Below are 17,886 nucleotides of genomic sequence, written 5' to 3'. Positions count from 1 at the left end.
ACAAATATAGCATCATTTCAGACGTGCATTAGTTTTTCGTGAACAAATACAGTTCTTAATATATACACACATTGAAGTGACTGTAAAAGTAGTTATAATTCGTCGAATGGTGTTTTGGTCAATGACTCCTGAGAAAATAAAGAAAGTAATTAACTATTTATAGAGAAAAAATATAGTAAAACTATAGATTTTAGTATCTAGATATACGCTTATTAAAAGGATCTGCATTATGGACGTGTTTTTTTCTCATGCAGATTCTACAAAGATAGTACGTCCTCCACAATAATTTCATAGTATTCTCTTGTATTATTATTATAAGTAGTATTTGGAATTCGACTTATATCAAAGTTGTATGTTATATCATCTTTGCAATCACGTTATTTCTGACATTATTTGCATACTGAAGTTGAAATAATATTACATGGTCCAACCATGTGCAATGGTTATCAGTGGTCTTGTTTTGAAAAGCCACGGGTACCAACGAAATACGCATGGCACGATGTATAAAATCTTCGTAAATCTAGATCAGAATATAAAACACATGGGCTTAACGTCTATTTTAATTGTCTAAAAGGGGTTTGTAAGTTAAATACACGTGTCTTAGTGTATGGGATTGCACAGGCTACTTAAATGACTAAAATACAGAAAAGACGTTGCACCAGCAGACGAATTTTATACATATACATATGTTTCAAAATATATGTTTCACTTTTGACGTCATCGCGGACGGCACACTTTGCCGTCAAACTTTTTGTGCAAATTAAAGGAATTTTCATTGGCTAGCTGAAAACGCCGTGATTTTGCAGATGTAGACCCCGTCGCGCTCTACAATCGGTAAATGTATACGGAAATCTGCGTCACACCAAGCGGTCACGTGACATAGAGGGCGCTTTGCGTAGGTTCCCGACTGCTGCCGAGTGTGGGTTCAAATAAAAATTGTTTCCACTTTTGTTTGCCAAAATCACAGAATTAAACACCAAACAACATACTGTGCAGGTAAATGTTGTATGAGAACTTGTATGTTTTGTTTATTTTCGCTTTTGGTTTGTTTGGCTGATTGTGGTTGTTGGAAAACCCGAACACGATTGTTTGTTCAAGAGGAAGTGCTGGGTCTGGTTGAGTTTGAGTCCGTGCCGACCCTTGGGTTCGCAGATTTAGGTGTCTTTTTTGATAATGGTAATCATCGGTTGTCGATTCTATTGTGATCTTTAACATAATCACGTAACACAGGATCGACAACAACGAGAGTTACTTTCGTTTTATTGGGAAAACTGTGTATTGGAATTGGCGGTAGTTTTCATTAGAAACAGTGTTGTAAAGTGGGTGGGGTAATGTGGTATTTTTGCTATGTTCTGGTTTCAAGTAGGATTGGTCTTTGTAATTTCACAATTATGGGTACTTTTGGACAAATTTGTATGTAAAGCAATTTAATGTCATGTGTCCAATATAAATTGTACCTAATTTAAGTGGTTTGTAGTTGAGGTAAATTGCATGTAAAAAATACACAATTAGACCACTTTGGTTAAATAGAAAACATGTCGGGGTTTTACAAAAAAATGGATCTGGTGTGTTGTCAAGCTATAAGAATATCCTCAAATTACCTTGAGTCGAGCGGTTAGGGAAACAACTAAAATAATTCCTTAATTAATTCACAGGAGTTTGAAATTCTATCAATATTAGGGCTGTCACGATACGCCATGAGCGTACCGCGGTATATCGTGGTACGGTAACACTGTATCGCGGTACGTACCGCGATATTTTACAGAATATGTATCTGTGAAGAAAACAGCAGAATAACAAGTTTTACAAACTTTATTAAACTCGATAATCAGAAAACACTGGTATCATAGTTTGACTAGAAACTGTAAAAGAAACTGTAATAAACTTGATAGAAGTAGTCATTGTTATTGTTATTGTTATTCGCGTCTTTTTCTAAAATGTCCGCCATGTTGTCTACAATAGCTGTGACTACAATCTGTGTAAATCGAACGCTTCAAGGGCATGTTTAAAATGCGGAGTCAGCAGGCCCAGTATTGAAAATCCGCAGCGTTCTGACTCTTCCTCGACTTATTCATAATCTTAAGATAACATGATTCGGAAGTGGCATGCTTTGAACGATCGATATACTAAAGAAAGAAAATAAAAAATAGAGTAAACATCTTTTGGATAATTATGAATTTATTTGCAAAGGAAATCTGTCCCAAATTCCAAAAAAGGTACGGACCCATACATCGCCGTATTTTAAACGTGAAAGTTAAACATCTACCAGTGGAAGCGCTTGCTTGACCTGGATATTAACGGATTATTTATTTAGCCATTTTGAATCGCTTCTACAGTTTTCAAAACGATATCTATATCAAAATAATTATGTAATGTATTTATATCTGTGCTAATATAATAATATTAAAAAAACCGGTGCGGCAACGCCGTACCGCGGTGCGATTTTTTTCACGACATGCACCGCGATATACCGGTATACCGGTGAATCGTGACAGCCCTAATCAATATAGCTAATCTAATGGCTAAATATTATTTTTTTTTATACCCCTATATAGTATAAAGACTACTGGAATGCAACGCAGCAGACCCCGGACCCGCCCATTTTCCAGTATACAAGGGAAATTACTGGAAAAACAGGGTACCCTACATCGACCCATGGTATAATAATCAAAAAGCCGGTGAAAAAAACTACGAACACTGCTTACCGTTAACTACCTTCCTCTTAATTCACAATAATTCAACACTTTCCGCTCATCGTCGGATCCATTGCGTGTTGTTGTTGTTTTTTAGGCTAGATTGCACTCTACCGGTACGCAGTTGTTTACCACTATCGACAAAGCGGGGGTTTGGGGGCGATAGCTCCCGATACTAAGGAAATATATAGGATAAAAAGGATTATTAGGTGTTGCGTTAGGTGTTATGTATTGGGCGCTTAGCAACGATAAAATTATACGCTTTTCCATTTTTTACGTACCGGTAAAATGCAATCGTCCCATTTTTTATTCCCATCGTAATATTTATACATATATCACAGTGTGTCGTCATACATGTGTTAATCAACTCCATGTCTTCTTCTAAAATGTGTTAAGATTTATGTTTTAAGTTTTTTCCAAGTTATCTAAATTCAGAAGAATTATTGTTAAATCGTCAAACTGCTTGGAACCTGACCAGATCCCAGTAAAGGCTATAATGATTGACCACAGCAGTTAGTTATCAGTTTGTCTTCGGCAGTTTAGATGTGTCGTTACTTTATGCATTTAAACATACATGTTGCTTAATTAATTAGTACAATGTCCGATGATGTAGACCTTACGATTGTGTCTATCTGGTTTAAGTGCTGGTGTAACCAAGCTGAACGATCAGCGGTTCTAGGGAAATGTCCGATCGTGCTTGGAATTATATCCTCTGAAGACAATATATGACAATAATAATACCACAGGAGTTAGCCTACATAGTCTATAGAGACTATATAGGGGGGGGGGGGGGTCTATTTTTAGCTCATCTATTTTTTGAAAAAAAATTATGAGCTATTGTCATCACCTTGGCGTCGGCGTTGGCGTTGGCGTTGGCGTTGGCGTTGGCGTCGGCGTCCGGTTAAGTTTTGCGTTTAGGTCCACTTTTCTCAGAAAGTATCAATGCTATTGCATTCAAACTTGGTACACTTACTTACTATCATGAGGGGACTAGGCAGGCAAAGTTAGATAACTCTGGCGTGCATTTTGACAGAATTATGTGCCCTTTTTATACTTAAAAAATGGAAAATTTTGGTTAAGTTTTGCGTTTAGTTCCACTTTTCTCAGTAAGTATCAATGCTATTGCATTCAAACTTGGTACACTTACTAACTATCATGAGGGGACTGGGCAGGAAAAGTTAGATAACTCTGGCATGCATTTTGACAGAATTATGTGCCCTTTTTATACTTAGAAAATTGACAATTTTGGTTAAGTTTTGTGTTTAGGTCCATTTTATTCCTTAAGCATCAAAGCTATTGCTTTCATACTTGCAACACTTACTAACTATCATAAGGGGACTGTGCAGGCAAAGTAATGTAACTCTGACTGGCATTTTGACAGAATTATGTGCCCTTTTTATACTTAGAAAATCGAAAATATGATTAAGTTTTGTGTTTAGGTCCACTTTATTCCTACAGTATCAAAGCTATTGCTTTCATACTTGCAAGATTTATGAACTATCATAAGGGGACGGTGCAGGCAAAGTTATGTAACTCATACTGGCATTTGGACGGAATTATGGGCCCTTTATACTTAGAAAATTGAAAATTTGGTTAAGATTTATGTTTTGGTCACTTTACCCCTAAAGTATCATAGATACTGCTTTCATACTTGGAACACTCACAAACTATCATAAGGGTACAGTAAAAGGACAAGTTGCATAACTCTGGTTGTCATTGTTACGGAATTATGGCCCTTTTTTGACTTAGTAACTTTTAATATATGGTTAAATTTTGTGTTTCGATCCACTCGAAGTATCAAGGCTATTGCTTTCAAACTTCAAATACTTACATGCTATCATGAGGTTACTGTACCTGGCAACTTGAATTTTACTTTGACCTTTGAATGACCTTGACTCTCAAGGTCAAATTATTAAATTTTGCTAAAATTGCCATAACTTCTTTATTTATGATTAGATTTGATTGATACTTTGATGAAACTACTCTTACCTGACATACCACTATAGACTTCACCCAAACCATCCCCCGTGCCCTCCCCCCCCTCCCCCCTCCCCCCTCCCCCCCCCCAATTTTTTTTAATTTTTTTTTTTTTTTTTTTTTTTAAGATCATCTCACAAATGACCACCACACCCTCACACTATACCCCCACCCCACCCCCCCCACCCCACCCCACCCCCCAAATTTTTTTTTTTTGATTTTTTTTTTTTTTTTTTTTTTTTAAGATCATCTCACAAATTATCACCACACCCTCACACTATACCCCCCCCCCCCATTTTTTTTTTTTTTTTTTTTTTTTTTTTTTCGCTTTTTTGGAAGATAGTGTAATAAATGTCCACAACCCCACACTATACACCCCTCTTCACTCCACTCCTCCCTCCTTTGTGATTGAAAATGAGAGTCCCTTCACCTTTAAAAAGAAAATAGATGAGCGGTCTGCACCCGCAAGGCGGTGCTCTTGTTATTATTTAGCCATTACACAAACTTTATGAATAGAATTTCAAACTCCTGCATCAATATACATGTACTGTTTAGTGGCTATAAACGCTTTGTTGGACAGGATATACTCTATATGTTGATGATGCATTATGTACACGAATACGAGTACTAGTATGTTCGCAAAGTATTTGCGTGTATAGTAATCATTAAAGCTGTGGTGATATTTACTAAGGGTGTTCGTTATTATTTACTTAAAAATAACTATATCATTTCCCAGTCACTAATCATCAAATTCGTGACATATCATAAGGTAAGTTAATACAGTCAAGTAAAATGTGCCAAGCCGAAGTGGTCTTTGAAGACATCCATGTGACTAGCGGCGGAAGGTCGGTGGTTCTAGTAGACTACCAAGGTCGCAGCCAGTCCGAGTCCGAAAGTTGGGCGATTCATATCGTTTGCCAAATGTGAAAATCAGGCACCCATATAAGAAAATGAGGCCTCTTTAGTCTAAAAAAGAAGCTATTCATATACCTGGGAACGCTAAAAAAGGTGGCCATTCTCGCCTCCCCCCCCCCCCCCCGGAATTAAGTCATAGAGTGTGACCCAATTATGGCATATCTTTGTGTTTCACACAGAAGTGGTCAGTTTTACACATAACTTGACATAAAACACATAGAAAACATACCATATCGCTATGCTTAGATGACTGGCCATGATAAAATACCACTCGCTAGGAAATTTTCCAATTTTCAAATTTCCCGCTTCATGATCATTGGGTTACGTGTCTTTTGTTTACGTCAATACAACATCAACAACAAATCTTCGAATAAAATAAACATTTTAATTAACTGACAAATAAAAACAAACACATTCTATTAATTTATAGGAATATTTATTATAACATATAAAATAAAGAATATATTTCTTGTTGTTTTTGTTATCAAAGTGAAAGTACATGGCAGATTCGCAGTGAATAAAAAACGGGACGATTGCACGTTACCGGAACGTAAAAAAAATGGAAAAGCGTATAATTGTATCGTTGCTGAGCGCCCAATACCTAACACCTAACGCAACACCTAATAATCCTTTTTATCCTATATATTTCCTTAGTATCGGGAGCTATCGCCCCAAACCCCCGCTTGGTCGATAGTGGCAAACAACTGCGTACCGGTACAGTGCAATCTAGCCTAAAAAAACAACAACAACACGCAATGGATCCGACGATGAGCGGAAAGTGTTGACTTATTGTGAATTAAGAGGAAGGTAGTTAACGGTAAGCAGTGTTCGTAGTTTCTTTCACCGGCTTTTTGATTATTATACCATGGGTCGATGTAGGGTACCCTGTTTTTCCAGTAATTTCCCTTGTATACTGGAAAGTGGGCGGGTCCGGGGTCTGCTGCGTTGCATTCCTGTAGTCTTTATACTATATAGGGGTATAAAAAAATTATTTAGCCATTAGATTGGTTATATTGATAGAATTTCAAACTCCTGTGATTAATTCAAACAATGCCGCAATAAACGTTCTACCTTAAAAGATTTATTTCATTCCTGTTCAACTCATGTCAAAATGTTTGTTTACAGCGTGTTTAACCACGCAAAGTTGACAGTTCCAAACACACCCGCAAATGACATACACTGCGCACGTTGTTTACCTTTAGTCCAGCGAACACATCAGAAAAGCAAAAGTACTCGAAAGCAATAGGCAGGAGGTCAACAAAACGTCGAAAATTCGATTCACTGAACAATTTTAGAGAAACTGAAAGATTAATTTAACTTTTCATAACTCCTATTTACCTTTTAACAAGTTTCTGTTTTATTGGTTGATCTTCTTTTGAGCAACATTGACACAAAATAGTGCTCAAGAGTTGAACAAGAAATAACGTTTGCAATTTGTTCAAATAAAATTTTGGCATATATATGCTAATATTAAATAGAGCTGCAACGATTCGATCCGATTCATCGAAAATCGATTCGAAATGCTTCGATTCGATTACGATGCCAAACCTACCAAATTTGATTCGATTCTTTAACATATATACATATATATACATAGATACGTAAAGCACGCTGTATTCTGACTATTGATACGGGAAGATGAAGGTTTAATCTTTACCTGTAATTACGACGCGCGCGATTGGTTGCTTATTACTTAAGTCATCCAATCAATAAGCGCGTTACGGTCTACTTTAGGAAAAAGCGTCAAAATGGCTGAACAAGTTGTTGCCGACAAATTGAAATTATCAGATGCGCCTAAGAAGCTAAAATCAAAAGTGTGGCAGTATTTTGGGTTTCAGGATGGTTGCCCTACCGATAAAGCAAAGTGTAAACTGTGCTCCACGGATGTGGCGTACGCTAAGTCCGGCTCAACCACTAATCTAATGCAACATGTCAAACGCAAACATAACGTTGATTTAGCAAGACTAAGAGGTCGCACAAGTGCAACAACTGAAGTCGCGAGCCAGAAAAGTAGTTCTATTTCTGTTGGAATTTTGTTAAGTTTATTAGAGAATGTGATTTGTCCAGCTCTACTATTAAAAGATTTGATGAAATAATCATCCAATCGGGACAGGGTTTACTCTCTGAACGTGTGTATATCGTCATGTAACCTATTTTCACGATGTGTTTACACAGATCGTTCCATGCAACATTTTAAGGAAAAACGTGAAAAAATAAAAGAATTTTCATTTAAATAAATAAAATACATGAAAGAGTTAAGTTTAAACTAGGGCAGTGGTCTTCAATTTATGTGCAAGTTTAATGAAGAGTACTGAAAGCATGCACGAAATAGGCATACATTTGGATTATTTTAGAGTAAGATTTGTAAATACAATTAAACTGGTTTTTTCCTTATTTTAGTCGTGTCTGTAATTATTTTCAAGCGAAGTAATATAAGTAAAACAAAATACTCCGAGCGCATGCCTGTGATGTAATCACGAGAGCTGCCTTCTTATTGTAAACAAAGTGATCGAAATTAGTTTATGCTTGAAATTAGGGAATCGTACGATATAAAGTTACAGTTGTAATAAAAAAGATGTGATTGGGGATGGATTTTGCTGCATACACTTACAAACAGCACATCAAACTGTCATGGTATAAAATATTGGGCTAACAAAACTTTTGAATTCTCTTTTCAAACTGCTGTTGTTGTACAATACAGGACAATTGACCTTATTTCGCCACACAATGCTTTCGCTTAAGCTGGGATAGTTGCAATATGTCAACCCTCAACTGTATAACCCAAAGGGTTGCTGAGAGATGCAATGCGCTGTCTATTGTCCAATGGTGCAAAATTTTATCGCCACTGCAAAAGCTTAGGAACACTGATACTACGTTTGCCTGTCTAAAATGGTACCATGAAAGCAAGAAATAATTGCTTTTTATTATCCCCACGTTTTTCGGAGAAAAAGTGGGGATATTGTATTGATCTCCGCCGTCTGTCTGTCCGTCCTGGCCACTATCTCCTCCTACACTATAAGCACTAGAACCTTGAAACTTACACACATGGTAGCTATGAGCATATGTGCGATCCTGCACTATTTGGAATTTTAATCTGACCCCTGTGTCAAAAGTTATGGGGGTTGGGGCGGGGCCGGGTCAGAGAATTTCACTCATTTTTTATGTTATTTTACATTAACTTCTTTATTTCTGCACCAATTTACTTCAAATTGATACTGAACCTCTCTTATGACAATACGGTCAATCTCAACTATGCATGGCCCCATTACCAACCCAGGGGCGCCCCGCCCACATAGACCACAGTCACACACACCCAAAATTGCCTTTTTCTACAATTTCTTCATTTCTACACCGATTCACTTCAAATTGATACTGAAATTCTCTTATGACAATACAGTCAATCTCAACTATGCATGACAATACGGTCAATCTCAACTATGCATGGCCCCATTACCAACCCTGAGGCGCCCTGCCCACATAGGTCTCACCCACCCAAAATTGCCTTTTACTTAACTTCTTCATTTCTACACGGATTCACTCTTAATTGATACTGAACTTCTCTTATGACAATACGGTCAATCTCAACTATGCATGGCCCCATAACCAACCCTGGGGCGCCCCTGGGTCAAACATGCGACGTGTGGATACGCGTTGGCCTCTGCCGCGCCATTTCTAGTTTACTTTGTTATTCTTTGTACACTATCCACCACAATGGGAACTGTTGTAATGTTGCTGACAAAACTTAAAAGTCTCGCTATTATAAGGTCGCAGTACAACAATCTTGCGCACATCACGATATTTGATGTAACCAAGTCCATAAGGATGTCAAACAGTCATCGAATATGAACAGTGTTTGAAATTTCAAAATGAAAATGTCACGTGAATAGTGTGTTGAAATGTTATGTTTTTTAGGTTGCATGCAATTGATAACGGCTGTAGGCTGACAATCCGGTGAATTTAATGTGTTTTTGAAGTTTAATCATCGCTGTCTTTAATTGGTAACCAACAACGTCTGTTAAGTGATGCGCACTAAATCTGTGCGCAAAACTGTGATTGTGTTTCTGAAGGGGTGCATATGTACTCACAGAACGGCCATATTAAAAATTATCAAAGGCTCTGGGAGTACGTTTATATGGACTAAAGCTGGAGATGAATTGACACACAAAACGCTAACCCTAGGAAATGTCAATTATAAAATTTTATTGCAAATGTATTTACAAATAAACAAAGCATTTCTTGTATCAAATAACTGTTTCTGTAGTGCTTCTTCTTGTAGGTGACTAAGGATTGAGATCTGGTTACAGTTGACACAATTCATATGTGTGTTTAACACACCTCGGAGCTCTTGTATAGAATTCGATTTTTGGTTTGTATTAAATTTATGTAGTCCATGCATTCTTCAGGACACAACTGACAATGTGAGGCCCGGAAGCCTTTTCCTGTAATGTCGAGCGATTCAGCCCCTTTCGTCAGCAGCCCCATGGTTTCAGAAATGAAGAACATTGCTGCCGAGTCCATGGAAGTGGAAGGACCTACCAGCGCGGACAAATTGACGGCCAAGCATGACATTGACAATGAAAAGGTATTGTAATTCTCAAAACGATTGCTGATCAACTGAATTTAGTTTGAACATTATTTTAATTTCTTAACTATTAGAAAACAGCAAACTTAACAACTTGATCCAGGTTGTTTTTTTTCTTCACTTTTTGGGAAGATAGCCCATGGCTTTGGAATTGGGAATTTTATTGTCATTTTCATGAAATTGGGAAAATAAATTCATTAGCCTTTTTTTTCACACGAAAAGTCCACTGATTAGAGAAATACTAAATTTGATATAACTCTTTATAATCATTCAAATTAAACGAACAAAATCATATAATACTTTGTTAGATGTAATTGAATAAAGATTGAGATAAAATACGCATTAGACACTTCTTTCTAAAAATAATATTTATGCCCCCCTTCGAAGAAGAGGGGGTATATTGTTTTGCTCATGTCGGTCCATATGTCCGTCCACCAGATGGTTTCCGGATGATAGCTCAAGAACGCTTAGGCCTAGGATCAAGAAACTTCATAGGTACATTGATCATGACTCGCAGATGACCCCTATTGATTTTGAGGTCACTAGGTCAAAGGTCAAGGTCACTGTGACCCGAAATAGTAAAATGGTTTCCGGATGATAACTCAAGAACGCTTATGCCTAGGATCATGAAATTTGATAGGTAGATTGATCATGACTGGCAGAAAACCCCTATTAATTTTCAGGTCACTAGGTCAAACGTCAAGGTCACGGTGATCCGAAATAGTAAAATGGTTTCCAGATGATAACTGAAGAACGCTTATGCCTAGGATCATGAAACTTCATAGGTACATTGATCATATTTCTTAGATGACCCCTAATGATTTTCAGGTCACTAGGTCAAAGGTCAATGTCACGGTGACCCGAAATAGTAAAATGGTTTCCGGATGATAACTCAAGAACGCTTATGCCTAGGATCATGAAACTTGATAGGTAGATTGATTATGACTTGCAGTTGACCCCTATTGATTTTCAGGTCAATATATCAAAGGTCAATGTCACGGTGACCCGAAATAGTAAAATAGTTTCCAGATGATAACTCAAGAACGCTTATGGCTACAATCATGAAACATCATAGGTACATTGATCATGACTGGCAGATGACCCCTATTGATTTTCAGGTCACTAGGTCAAAGGTCAAGGTCACAGTGACTCAAAATAGTAAAATGGTTTCCGGATGATAACTCAAGAATGCTTAGCCTAGGATCATGAAACTTCATAGGTACATTGATCATGACTGGCAGATGACCCCTATTGATTTTCAGGTCACTAGGTCAAAGGTCAAGGCCACAGTGACTCAAAACAGTAAAATGGTTTCCGGATGATAACTCAAGAATGCTTGGGCCTAGGATCATGAAACTTCATATTGACATTGATCACGACTGGCAGATGACCCCTATTGATTTTCAGGTCACTAGGTCAAATGTCAAGATCACAGTGATAAAAAACGTATTCACACAATGGCTGCCACTACAACTGACAGCCCATATGGGGGGCATGCATGTTTCACAAACAGCCCTTGTTGATATATGTAAATTGTCCATGTATAAAATAATGTTTTTACTTTAACCAATCTTATGTTATGCACAAAGTGTATAGCTATAATTTATATTATTTTGAATTATTATAAAGAGTTATTTTTAAATAGTTTTTCCCAAATCAGTGGACTTTTCACATTAATTGCAGTTTTCTCCCAAAATGGAGAGGAAAAGGCCTGATGTACATGTATCTATATTGTGTCAATATTTGTTGATAAAACCATTCCAATTTGGTCCATTTTATTGATAAAAAATGCTCAAATTTGCCATTTTATCGATTTAAGGGGTGTTGCTGCAGTTTTGCTGATTTTTTTTCCATCTAATAACTTTTGCTCAAATTTTTTATTCAAGTACTACATACAAATACTATATGAAAAATGAAATAAAAACATAGGGTCACCGGCCTTGTTTTGATTTTATTCACCATTATATAACATGTACTTTTTCATTAAAACTGAAAAATCTCTAATTGCATAAAAATAATTAATAACCTATGAAATTGGCAACATGTAGATATTATATAAGCTAATATATATCATATACCATTTAATTAAACCACAAACAACCAAAAAAATGGAGAACGCAAGTTAAATTTGAAGTAATTTAATTTTTAAAATGTTTATGTCACCCAAAAAAACATCAATTTTTAACTATTTTAACCACAAAAATGGAATTTTAAAAAGTTCTATCTAATAACTTTTTGCGAAACTGCTCAAATATGTTCATCTACGTATTTTTATCCTAAAACAAAAATAAAAAAAGGGGGTCACCGTACTTTTAACAGAGTTTTTTTTTTTAACTATCCCTACCGTCTGTGTCAAATTTCATACAATACAGCAATTAGGCGAAACTCAAGTACCGGTACATAGACTGTTAGAGATATGAAAAAAATTATATATAGTTTACAATCTTAATTGGGATCACAACGGCTTACTAAAAAACAACAACACTAATACAATATTTAATCACAAACATAAGACCATACAGTATCAAACTCGAACCTTAATCATCAATAACAGGGACTTGTTGACAGATTTCGGCATGCTTTAAAGTTTCTGATTAAATACTTTAAATTGATTAATGTAAACAACAGGACTAAAGAGCTCAAGGAAAAAAAACAATAATGAAATAAAAGAAAGAAAAAAAAGAATTTAAAAAAGTTAACCGCACCTGGGATCGAACCACTGAGTACCTATTATGAACCTACTCGGTCATTAATTTGTGATGATTCTGATAACAAAATTATTGGGTTGTGATAATAGCATCGGTGTTGCTATAAATATATCCTCGGTTAAATAAACTGCCGCAACACCCCTTAAAAGATTTAAAAGATCCAATTTTCTTTGGAAGTCTTCATCATCATAAACAATTTAATATTTGTGTGAGATTGTTTGAAGCTATAAATTCCCTCTTTCTGAACAGTTATATAAATCAAATAAAAAATTATTAAATGAATCATTTCAATTTGTTTCGTTCAATTGTAATATGGTTAACTATTTATATTGAGCTATTTACTGCTACTTGTATTCTGATATTATTGTCTTTATTCCTTCAGGTCTCAAAGGTCAATGGCGTGGATGAGGTATCTGCCAACGGGTTAGCAGATAACCAGGATGTAGAAATGGAGGTAGACTCTGTCACAAACATCAATGAGAAAGCAAACATGAACTCTTCGAATTCCTCTGAGAAAACCAAAGAAATTGAACTGAGTGCTCAGTCATATAATGACAAAATAGATGACGAGCAAGCAGGGTCATTGAATGAAGATCAAAATAAAAATGGAATTAGTTCAAATAAAGGTGATGATGAACATTCAATAGATTTGAATATTGGAAAGCTTGAGGATAATAGGAAACAAAGTGAAAAATATTCAAGCGAGACCAATAAACTGCTAGACACAGTTAAGGATGAGAATGGTGGAGATATTTTGATAACTCTCAACGAGGATAACAATGCTGAAAAACAAGCGAATGTGTCAGGCACCGATGTGGAAACAAATGAAAGTAAAAAGAAGAGTGTTTCTAATGCCGATAACTCCTCAAAAGCATCCAGTGTTGCTGGCAGCCTTCCTGCCCCACCTCCTTTGACTCCCGCCCCAGGGGTGCGAGTTACAGCCTCAGGGATGACAGTGCGGTTGCCAGGGAGCAGCAATATGGTCGTACACCCTGTATCCAGTATGCCAATGCTTGTCAGTAGCTCAGGCCTTGGAACTGGCCTTCCTCAACAAGTTGGTGCCACGGTTAATGGAGCCCCAGTGGTGCAGCAAGGCTCGCAGTTGGGGTACATCACTAAGATCGGCAATCAGACGCTCTTTGTGCCACTGTCTGCGGCAGTAAATATCAAGAATACGACTTTGCAGAATAGCAGTGCAATTATGAGTCAGCTGTCCCAGGTGGCAAAACAGTCTGGGCAGGTTGTCAGCTCGCAGCCTGGAAAAGCTCAGGCTGTCATCAATCAGGGTTTTCCACAGCCGAAATCTAGCTGGGAGATGATGGAAATGATGAGATGGGAGGTAGCCAACAGGATAGCGGACAACTGGAACTGGTCCATAGCCTTTCACCAAAAGAAAGAGGAGCTTAGCTCGGTAACAAACTTTCTACTTGAGCTTGGCAGTGATGTTGTGAAAGAGCAGGTTTATAAAGACATTATTCAGATTCAGACCAAGAAGAAGGAAAATGGGGACTTGAAGGACCAAGAAGTCGAAAGTTTGGAGAAAATGAAGACAGTGTATGAAAATACCAGAAAGAAAGTGGAACATTTGGAGTTGGGAAAAGTAAATTGTGAAAAGTGTGACTTTCAGTCTGAATCAAACCTTGTGTTGGAAAATCACTTTGATTTTCCACACTTTGAACCTGAGTGGGATGTCAACAAAGGCTGGATGGTGTGCACACATTGCAAATATAGGACTAAAGTAATTGCCCAGTTTGTTTTTCATATGAACGACATGCACAAACGACAGGCAAAGTTTATGGAGCGTGATCCTCCGTTTCAGTGTCCCCTGTGTCCCATGAACGCTTCCACGAAGAACAAGCTTGAGAAGCATCAGACCAAATGCACGAAGCATTTCAAACTGAACATGAATCTCCAGCCGTATTACCACGACGTCAACTTCTGCATGAAGTCGGTCTACTACAAGCCAAAGAAACCCGTGGTCAGACCACCCCCTCCACCACCAGCACAACCAAAAGTGGTACCAAAGCCATCTCCGACGATGAATACTCGCCAGCAGGGCATGGTGCCAATGGCAGTTCCTGTTGCTAGGCAATTAGTGCCTGTTGCTAGACCACAACAGAGGCCTGCCATTACCATTCCATCTCCACCGCCATTACAAAATCATGCAGCTAACATCATCCGACCGACTTTTGCAGGACCCACTATGACCAGACCAATGCTTTCACAAAACCTGGCCATGCGTTTGTCAGCGCCACAGCAGGCTCCTAGACCACCGAGACCAGAAATGGCTGGCTTTGAAGTGTGCGAGCTTTGTGGGGGGTACGTCAAAGACAGACAGGCCCTACGAATCCACTTCTACTACGCCCATAAAGTCGAATTGCCCCTGGCGGTTTTTCTCAAAGAGAATGCCCCTCTTTCATGCCAGGTGTGCAAATTGAACTTCTGGACCACTCAAGGACTCGCCAAGCATAAGACAACCAGTCGCCACTTTGCCCCAACAGGTGCCACAGAGATAAACATAGCGACCAATCAGTGCTTCATGTGCCTTCGTAAGGTGAGCAACATCTTTACCCACGTGGAACAGACCCATGGCATGACGATGAAAGACTTAGTGCTCATGAAGAAATGCATCATGTGTGGCGCCACTTCCACAGACAGACAAGCTCTTGAAAAGCACATAGCTTCCATTCACGGGATCGTTATCAAGACGAGTGACTATGTACCTGACAAGGCACCCAATGCGCCCAATGCCCCACCAACAGTTGTTCCAGTTCTTCCCCAAAAAACTCCTTCACCCAGTGTGCCTCAGACAGCAAAGAACATAGGAAAGATCAATTACTGCGTATTTTGTGAAATTCAGTTTCCGGATAACATTCAGCTTACTGTACACTGCCTGAAAAAGCACGCAACATGCAAGACCTGTGGAATGGTGGTACAAAATGCGAGTTTCCTCACCAACCATGATGCCAATTGTATGAAGGCAAATAAGAAGTGCAGCATCTGTGGTCTGAGGAACATGACTCCAGACAGCTATGCAATGCATTTGAAGCGACATATCAAGCCCAGCCACGTGAAAATATTAAATATGTCTGAAGATCAAATTGATGATGCCAAGGAGAAGTTGAAGCGAGAATACAAACCGGCCGTTATAAGTCTGGATTCTGAAGATTCTGATGTTGAGGTCGTGGATACTGATGAACCTGATGGGAAGGGTAAAGACACAAAAGAGGGGGAGAGTGCTGAAAAGGCCGAGAGCGCTGATCAAAATGATACAAAAGATCTTAATGATTCCAAAGAGGAAGTTACTAATACTACAAAAGAAGCTAAAGATGATGATAATCAAGAATCAGGAAGGGAAGAGATTAATTCAAATACTTACAAAATTTCAAATATTGAAATCGATAATGAAGATCGTAAAGAAGTGAAAGAAATAGTGGGGTCTCAGTCTCAAAATGGGCAAAACACTAAGGACAACAATACAATTGACATAAGTAAATCTACTACTGGGGACACAGAAAAGTTCAATGAAGATTTAACTGACATTTCTGATGAGAAATTTCCTAAAGGAAAAGCTGAAAGTAGTTCAGCGACTGCAGTTAAAAATGATGCAAATACAGACGCAGTTGTGAATGATAACAATGAGGATTTTATAGACGAAAACATTGGTACAGACATGAAAAGCCAGGGCAGTGTCCAGAAAGAAATAGATGAGGACTTATTACTGGGTACTGAGGAAGGGCAAATGTTGATGAAAAGAAAAATGTCAGAAGATGGCTCGTCTTCAGATATTGGTGCTGAATCAAAGAAACTTAAATTAGACGATGGCAGCTCATCAACAGATGGTTTTGTTGATAATTCCAAAATGGACACTGAATGATTTATATTGGGTTCATGATTATGTGATTATGGATGAAAGTTGTATATGATGATTTTATTTACATGCAAAGATTTATATTATTATGAGAAACTGGTGTCATATTTTGTTTATATTATGGTTAATGATCTATGTTGTATTTATAGATTACGTGTTCTCGATTTCGAAATATTTTCTACTTTATAATGTATACTAAGTATAACTGAACATTACACTTACAGCCGTTACTGTTAACTTGTCTAGCTCTGTGTTCACATCTGTTTTACATGTTGTTTCAATTTAATTGAACATAAATACAATTTTTTTTTGGTAAGGAAATGCTTGAAAATATGAATAAATAATGTATTTCCTTACAAAACTAACAACAACAAATCATTCACTTGTTCACAATACTGTTTTTTGCAAGTATAATATTCGTTTTCCTGAAAACTCTGTATTTCAACCTCTGCATTTATAAGGTGCAAATAGCCATTTAATGAATCTTAATTTATTCATCTGATCTGCAATATGTTACTTAGTTTTCACACATCTGTAGCTGTAGTAGTACTCACTTCGAGTAAAATGTGCCACTCCAGACATTTACATTTGTATAGTTTTAATTATCAGTATATGGTACATAGTAAAATCCATGTAAATATGTTTTTGTCAACTTACATCGGATGATGGTAGAACTACATCATTTCTTTTCAAGTACTGCTGATTGTTAGTGTTGTATTGAATGTCTCAATTAAACTTTGATCACTTGCACTGTACCTTACTTGTTTTTTATGCCCCCCTTCAAAGAAGAGGGGGTATATTGTTTTGCTGGATGTCAGTCTGTCGGTAGACCGGTTTGTTTCCAATCAATAACTTATGAACGGATTTACCAATATGCTTGATACTAAACATGTGCATTGACCTTTGCCAGTAGATAACTTATTAAATTTGGGGTCACTAGGTCTAGGTCACTGTCAACTGATTCGCCAATTGGCTTGATACTTCCCATGTGCGTAGGCCTTGGACATTAGATTACCCCTATAGAAATTGGGGTCACTAGGTCAAAAGTCACTTACAATAAGTGTGAAAACTGTTTCCGATCAATAACTCCTAAATGAATTGACCAATTTGCTCGATACTTTACATGTGCATTGGCTTTAA

At 37.5% G+C, this 17,886-nt stretch overlaps 1 protein-coding gene across 3 annotated transcripts; it reads left to right on the top strand.

The window, feature by feature from the left end:
* Nucleotides 1–837: 837 nt before the first annotated feature.
* On the top strand, nt 838–17,494 carry LOC127843623 (uncharacterized). 3 transcript variants are annotated; one of them, XM_052373313.1, is made up of 3 exons: nt 838–996; nt 9,989–10,167; nt 13,258–17,494. In XM_052373313.1, exons 2-3 carry the CDS (start codon nt 10,030–10,032, stop codon nt 16,750–16,752), a joined length of 3,633 nt encoding a protein of 1,210 aa, XP_052229273.1. In that variant the 5' UTR covers nt 838–996; nt 9,989–10,029; the 3' UTR covers nt 16,753–17,494. The 3 variants fall into 3 exon arrangements, with proteins under 3 accessions (XP_052229273.1, XP_052229275.1, XP_052229274.1); XM_052373315.1 differs by having other exon boundaries at nt 873–996; nt 9,973–10,167; XM_052373314.1 differs by lacking the exon at nt 838–996 and adding an exon at nt 1,055–1,176.
* Nucleotides 17,495–17,886: the final 392 nt, after the last annotated feature.

This window comes from Dreissena polymorpha, chromosome 9, assembly GCF_020536995.1.
Source record: "Dreissena polymorpha isolate Duluth1 chromosome 9, UMN_Dpol_1.0, whole genome shotgun sequence".
In the NCBI taxonomy this organism is placed as follows: domain Eukaryota; kingdom Metazoa; phylum Mollusca; class Bivalvia; order Myida; family Dreissenidae; genus Dreissena; species Dreissena polymorpha.
The sequence above is the reverse complement of the archived record's forward strand: the minus strand, read 5'-3'. Positions and strand labels throughout refer to the sequence as shown.

Coding starts and splice junctions, on each gene's coding strand:
- LOC127843623 (XM_052373313.1), top strand. CDS start 10,030: ATGTCGAGCGATTCAGCCCCTTTCGTCAGCAGCCCCATGGTTTCAGAA. Junction 10,168..13,257: donor ATGACATTGACAATGAAAAG/GTATTGTAATTC, acceptor TTATTCCTTCAG/GTCTCAAAGGTCAATGGCGT.